This window comes from Vigna angularis, chromosome 4 (assembly GCF_016808095.1).
Source record: "Vigna angularis cultivar LongXiaoDou No.4 chromosome 4, ASM1680809v1, whole genome shotgun sequence".
Classification (NCBI taxonomy): Eukaryota; Viridiplantae; Streptophyta; class Magnoliopsida; order Fabales; family Fabaceae; genus Vigna; species Vigna angularis.
In genome coordinates, this window is record NC_068973.1 from 39,607,179 (window position 1) to 39,615,180 (window position 8,002).

The following is an 8,002-nucleotide window of genomic DNA, read 5'->3' on the forward strand; positions in this document are numbered from 1 at the left end:
TATTTATTTACTAATGATCAATATTTATTAGTAATTATCAAATAATATTTATAAATAGATTTTGATTGTTTGTAGTTATTGACAATTTTTTCAATTTGTTTATAAAATTTACATACCAACATCTAAATGTAAATTTAAGTTTCACGTTAGATAAATACAAGAAAATTGAGAACCTTATATAAAAACTCATAAATTCAATGTTTTAAAAATTTTTGTTGAAAGTAATCTCAGTCTTTATAAATATTGAATTTAAGTTTAATACTATTGTAAATTTTTAATAAATTATGCATTCATTTATACATAAAAGTTTATCTATCATATTTATATATAAATTATACGTTGGTTGTTTTAAAATGTATTAAATTATCCATCTTACGAATTATTTATATACTGATTTTTCATGGTTACTTTAAGAATTATGATTTATGGTTAAATTAAGTTTATTTCTGGTCATTTTATTTCGTCATTCTTTAATGAATGTTTCAAAGCATTCTTGTGGTAGAAAACTATTTTAAGAATTTGGACAATACAAGTTCAACATTCCACTTGCTAAAATAGAAAAAAAATCATAAGAACTATTATAATAAATTAGGTGTTTTACTAGATGAAACATAATATATTTCAAATATATTTTATTTTATTTATTATTTTCGCTACTATACTTTTAAAAGAAATATATTATAAAATAATCACATGCATGATATTAGATATTTCTAAAACAGTCATATTAACCACTGTTTAACAAGAGAATGATGGATATCTCATTCTAAAAACGTACATTATATCAACCATGAATGATTTACGTTAGTACAAATCAGTGAGCGAATGTGACTCAAACAATTCTAAAATAAAATCTTAAACAAATAAAATAATATTGTCGAAGTATAAGGATATAAACTCCAACATATCCTTAAAAACTACGATCCAATAAATATCTAGAAAAAATAAATTTTGGGTAGTTTTCTTCTTTAAGATGCCAATAGGCATTACTTGGAACAAGGTAAAAGTAGAAAAAAACATACTTTATTTCATTTTCTTATGTAACATAGTATAATAGAGTACAAGAGTAATACATTGAGTATACCTTAAGTTATCTACCTTTATAATTATTTATGCACGGAATTTATTGATGTTAAAATTATACACCTAAAAACTCTTAAATAAAAAAATAGTGAATGTGTGTGGATTTTCTTTACATGTATTTAAGAGATTCTTAACATATTTCCATTATCAATTGTTTAGTGATGAACATATTAAGAAGTCAACCATTCAACTTCATGAATTCTAATTTTGGATTGTGCATCATCTTGAAGATGAAGGCAAAATAATGTTTTATGACAAAAACAATCTATTTTTGTTATCAAGTAATGAAAATTGTGAAGATAACTTTTCAAGATTATACACATAATATTAAGAATAATGGTATGATAATACATATTAACATTAATTTAAAACATATTGTAAGATAAAATAGTAATAAAAAAAGTAAATATTTGTATTTATAAAATAAAAAAGATAATATTAAATGAATATAAAAAATTTATGTGTTAAAATATTACTACTTAAATATTAAAATAAGTTGAAATGTAAAACAAAAATAAAAATAAGTTGATAAATGATAATCAATATAAACAAACCCTCACACAACATATTTAAAAAAGTTGTTTAATACTATCAACAAATATGAATTAAAATTGAGTATAGAAAAATGTGTCTTATAGTTAAAAACATTTTTTTTACAGTTTATGATGACAAAAAGGAATATTGAGACTAATCCCAACAATCACCAATATATAAAAGGTTCAACAAATATAAAAGAGATTCAATTATTATCCAGTCAAATTAACTTTTTTCAATTTTTTCTTTTGGAAATCCCAAATAAAAATAATTAAAATATGTTTTTTTAAATGATATAAAAACCCGTCCATCCATCTCCATGGGTTCAGTTTTTCACATTATTGAATGTTGTGTGGGATGACTTGAATAGTTCAACACCACAGTCTTCTAGGTGCCTAAGACTTGTTCCTCACCACCAACAACATCGGCTCAGACATTCTTTCCAGAACATCGGTTCTTTTCTTTTTCCTTTTTTTTATATGTTTTTATTATTAATTATTTTTACGTGAATTTTATTAAGTATAAGCTTAGATTTATTAATAGACTTCAAAAAAATTATTTAATAAAAAGGGAAGTGAACGACTTATTTAAAGAAAACATATTTATTGAATAACTTCTTTGTAATAAATAATAAATATTAGTTTTGTTTTTCTTAAAAAATAATTAATACTATATGCTATCTTAAACTTCGTTCATATTTTATTGCACAATTTCATTTCATATATACTTTTTTCTTTCAGAAATAGAAATAAATATTAAATAAAGATCGATGGATAGAATGTAAAATTAAATATTTAGTATTTAAAAAGATTAATATATATATATATATATAATTATATGATTTAATTTATATGATATTTATTAGAATTACAAATAAAAAAATCTTTACGAGTGGAACACGTCATAAATAAGAGTATAAAATTTAAATAAAAGCATACAAAAAGTAAAATGATTTAACACTTGAAAATTTAATCCATAAAATACATTTTTTGGTCCTTAAGAAAAAATTACAAACTTTTCTAATAGACAACTATCCCAACTCTTACACACTCAAGGAATTTATTTGGTTGAAATCATTTAAACCATCATTTTACTTAGTAGTTTTTTATTTATTTTTCTTTATTCACATTAGTTAATATGGAACTTTAGTGAATATCTATTTGAAAACTAATACATTCTTTCTTTATCAAAATTATCAAATGGAGAGATTTCACATGTTTTGATTCAAACATTTGTCATGCTACCAACAAAATTACTTAAATCATGCCACTAATAATATGCATAAATTCATTAACGATAACAATCATTTACTATCTTCCGTTTTTTTACCGTCTTACATATCAAACTAATTGTTAACAACTTTCATGATATTGTTGTTCACAACTCACTAATACTCAATATAGAATCCATCTCCAACATCGTCTTGACTAATGTTATTATTCTTGTATATCAAGAATTTCACCAATGACATTCAATAAATTATAAGAAATTGCAACATGCATTTTGTATAAACACAAATACTACATCTACATGGCATTGAAGTCATAGATTACCAATACCACAACAAGGCAAACATCTCTTTACAAGTTATGAAGTCAATCCTGTGAAGCAAAAAATAATTTCTTCAAAGAAATTTCACGAAACGAATTAGCAAAATTTTAGGAATTTCCCGTCTCAATCACACCATTAACTCCATTAAAATTTTATTCTCCCACTAAAGCATGAATGTTTGGTTATTCACGTGATATAAACTAATAAGTGTTGGCAACAATAAATATAAAAGGTGATCCATTTGTACCTTTTTTGCTTTCTTTCAAAGTCACACCTCAAACATTAACAAGTTTTGGATCATCTGATCATAAGTAAATAAAGAGAACAGAACAAGGGAGCGAGTTTTTGTACTAATTTTGTGTGGTCGCTAATATCATCCAGCACGAGGATCGAGCACCTGGCCCATAAAGAGTACTGTTCCAGTTAAATCTTCTCTGATGAGGAACAAGAAAGGGTGGTCAGCTACGAAGTCTATTTTAGACGAAGACAGAGCACCCCTCAACAGTATAGTTGCAGCAGTAGCCGCTGCAGCTTCAGTACCTTCTTCGTTTACTTCAATAAAAGACTTGTGAAATATATCAGAAACACACAGATTTTGACCCACAGGAGACTCCACCATTTCTGTCAAACCTCCAACAGTGAAAGGTAAAACCACTCCAAGTTCCTTCAGCACATCAGAGGCTTCAAACCCAAAAGAAACTTTGAATCTTGGGATCCTGAAATCCCCTACTTCCAATTGGTGATTAGGAAGCTTGCGTTCCAAGAACTCAGATTCAGAAGCCAACTTCTCAACCAAAGCTGGCAGCCCATCTTTTGCATCTGGAAGGAAAAAGTACATGGTGAATTGGCGTTTATCTTCGCCTTGCTTGTAGGGAAGACCAAGGACTTTAAAACCCTCAAAAGACCTTATGAACTGCTTCTTCTTGCTAGTCATGAAGGGAACCTTGACTGATTTGCCATCAAGAAGGTGGAAATCATGGTCTTTTGTAATTGAAGCATCAAACGTCTCATTCCACGCTCCTTTGAAGTACAGTGCATTTGCAAAGATGAGTCTGGTTGTACTGTCAACAGATCCAGCAGGAAGAAGTTCTTTTACAAGGCCATTTGTCTCCTTTTCGGCCCAATAATTAACTTCGTTGGCCACTTCAACAGCCTTAGAAATTAAAAATTATTATCAAATTTAAAATCAATTGTATAAATGGACAGGTGCCCCTTTTATCTCATGCATTTCAATAAAAGTGTTTAAGTTTTTGGAAAAAAAAAATTCCCACATAAATACGACTGTAACAGACAGCAATGAGGAGAGCTACAAAAACAGACCATCAAGTCGATAAGGGAACAATTCCAAGGGAAATTGACAATCGTGGTGCTCTACAATCAACTTGATGATGGATCGAGAGATTTGTGTTCTATCTAGTACTACATTACGGGAGCAAAAGACCAGAGGTTCGTTAAGTTATTGCAGCACTGGTTGGCACATTTTTACACACTTTGATTGGTCACAAACTCGAAAAGACTAGCAAGTCCAGTGATTAAATGAAGATGCTTGGATCAATTTTAAAATGGTAGTGACTACAAAAACGGCAATTGGATGTTTTCCATATTTTATGGGCAGTGGCAAGGTTGTATCAACAGAATAAGAAGCATTTCATACTTATAAATAGCTAAAGCTTTCAAAAGGATGAAAAAACATCCACACTGTCACACACAATGCTATTGAAATTTGTACTAAATATTTTGGTTTGAAGGTGGCATTGATCATAGTCTAATGTCAATGTTTAGATGAAGACTTGTTTGAGAGGAAAATAAGAAAACAAATAAATAAAATAAGTTTCTCTACCAACATAAAATTAGGTATATGCATAAACTAATTTCTGCTTTTGGAGTAATTAAATCATTTATCTTATCCAGATATCGAAGCTAATTTTAGCTTGCGCTTATTTCCCTTTCCTTGTTTTCTTCATATAAAAGTGTTTTGGCTAGTTTTTGGAGAACCTAATATGGGAAAACTTCTGCACATTAGCTTTTATGCATAAGATCTCAGAGGAACTTCTTCCTTTTTCTTCTCATTTTTTAATCTCAAATGCTTGTAGATCAGTTTATCCAAACTTTTTATGGAAAATTTTATTCTGCTAAAACAAAATCATTTGATAATAGAAGGCTATAGAAGTTCTAAGTCATCAACCTACTATGTTGAAAACCATTGGATTAAGGCACTCTAATGATCTCACTTTTACCACATAATTCATTCTTTAAAGGAAGAGCCTACTCTCTACACTGGAACAAAAGTGTTTTCAGGTGTCTTCCAAAAAGCTTTTACAAATTATTAAATGCCTACAATAAAGGGTTAGCCTCTAAAACAAAACATCGAATGCTAACACGACAGGGGGATGGAGGATTGGGTGCAATGAAAAAGAGGGAATGTTACCTTGGTCTGGAAATCAACCGAAGCCAAAGTTGCCTTGTAATCAGTGTTGACAAGCTGTTTGAAGGAAGGAAGAAGAGAGAGGGTTTGCTCAACCCAGACGCCGTCGGCGAAGGAGAGTCGAGGCCCGCCGGCGGGATAGGCATCGGAGAGTACGACGGTGACGAGCTGAGAGGCGAAGGAGTTGAGATGGTCGGTGGACTTGGATCGGAGGAAGGAGAGAAGCTGATCGAGTGTGGGACCCTTGGAGCCCGCAGCGATGATGCTGAGAACAACGTGCAACGACAGCGGCGAATACACGAAGTTCTTGTCCCGAGCTTCCTTCGACACCAACAGCTTTGTCATGCTCAGGGCAACATCGGTTTGGTTGCTGATCGATTCACGCAGGTCCATTTTCGATTCTGGAAAGAAATGAAGCTCGCGGTGACGCTAATTTTAGAATCCCGATATTTGGATATTTCAACACTTTGAACACTAAATTAACGAACCTAATTTCCTTTATATATTTTCTGACGCCAGTTCAGGAACCGTGTCGAGCTCTTGCTTTGACACTTCCGTCCTCTCTCCACGTGGCTACACGTATGCTTAGTGATTAAGTTTGGAGTGGACAAGTGTAGAATTTTGTTTCGAGGGTCTATATAATTAAAGCTAAAGGTGTTCTCAAATGCATTACTAAAGTGAAACTAAAATATTAAATATATTTTAGAAAACAGAATCTATAGGTGTTTTAAAATAGAGATACTTGTTCTCCTATTTTAAAAATAGAAATTTGATCCAATCCTCAATTTTACACATTGTTTAATTTTATTTTTTCAATTGAATAGTAAATATAACTTATTTATTGAAATATCATAAAATGATTTAATTAATTAAAAAAATAAAAAAGATTAAACATTTTATTTTAAAATTGTAAGACAAAAATTAAATATTAGTGTCATTTTACCTGCAACTTACACTGAGAACACAAAGCACTACACAAGAAAAGAGAAATGAGGATTGGACGAATGTTTGGTAGACCAAAAAACTTTTAGTTGACGAGAACGGGCCAGTCTTAAACTTTTATTAAGCTTGATATAGAAAAAAATAGTTTTAAACTCCTATTTTATTGGTGTTTTTTTTAAGAGTGATTAAGTAGGATATTTTAATATAAACCTGTACAAAAGTATATTATGTAATTTTCTCTGTCTCTACTTTCTTTAATTATTTATTGATTATATTAAAGTAACTTACTTTTTTGTTGAATGATCTTTTCTTGATTTTTGCTGTACGCTTCTAACATAACTTCCTATTCAAATTTTTCAAAAACATTAAACAAACACAAAGAGATTTTGATGATTTTTTGTTCGATAAGAGACACCAAATTTTTTATCAGAACAAATATCATAAAATGATTTAATTAATTAAAATATAAGAAATAAAAAGGATTATATATTTTATTTAAAATTGGAAGACCGATATTATAGATTAAACAAAATAAAAGAAACAATTTATGTTTATTTTGGTTACAAATATGTTCGTGAGAGAAATAAGTTTTCTTGTAAAATCTTGAGACAATTAAAGAAATAGATACGTGAAAACTCACTTGGAAAAAGTATTATTACTTTTTAGTTATGAGAAAATTAAAACTTGAAAAAGACAATAAAGCATAAGAAATCCTTTGTAAAAGAGAAAATGTTTACCAAAAATGAAGCAGTGAGATTGAAAGGGGTGGAAAAAGGAATTTTATTACAAATGAAGAATAAGGTATAGAAAAAAACATTGACTAGTTGTGAATAATAAGATCAGGACAGGTTGGACATACGAAAGTTTTTCTTCCTTCGCTTCTTCCTATACTTCAATAAAAAAATAATGATATTTTTACAACATTTTTTTTATAATATTTTAATATATTATTTTTTATGATTGATTCAAAATTACTCTACAATCAATAATAATAATCATAAATACTAACATGAACAAATCACATGATGATAAGTAAATAATGTTAAAATATTATCAAAAAAATCCATAAAAATATACTCCCCAGACTATTTTTACTATAAATATAATAAAAACTTCTACACTTCTTTACTGTTTCCAAATCTAAAAAAAATGTTTTTTGGAACACTTAATTTGAAATATATATATTTCAATAACGGAAGATGTCAAAGCGGCGCTAGGATGAAGAGTTTCACACCTCCACCTCTCAAACTGGGGTTTTTTCATATATTTTAATACAGGGTTAAAGTGAGAATTTTATAATTTTTGGGTGCAGGAAGAAAAACGTGGGTGCAGAGAGAATTACCCCAAATCAAATTGTGAAAATGGCGCATTACAAATATAATTCTGTGATTGTGTGAGGTGTTGTGGTTTTATCAACCAATGAAGGCAAAAGGCAGTCATTGCTTAAGATTGGTGATTGAGGTCGTA

At 29.2% G+C, this 8,002-nt stretch overlaps 1 protein-coding gene across 1 annotated transcript; it reads right to left on the reverse strand.

Moving 5' to 3' along the window:
- Window positions 1-3,392: 3,392 nt before the first annotated feature.
- On the reverse strand, window positions 3,393-6,072 carry LOC108343466 (serpin-ZX). The gene is made up of 2 exons (XM_017581776.2): window positions 5,597-6,072; window positions 3,393-4,321 (listed from the first exon to the last, which is right to left on the reverse strand). Exons 1-2 carry the CDS (start codon window positions 5,984-5,986, stop codon window positions 3,542-3,544), a joined length of 1,170 nt encoding a protein of 389 aa, XP_017437265.2. The 5' UTR covers window positions 5,987-6,072; the 3' UTR covers window positions 3,393-3,541.
- Between the last annotated feature and the right edge of the window lie 1,930 nt (window positions 6,073-8,002).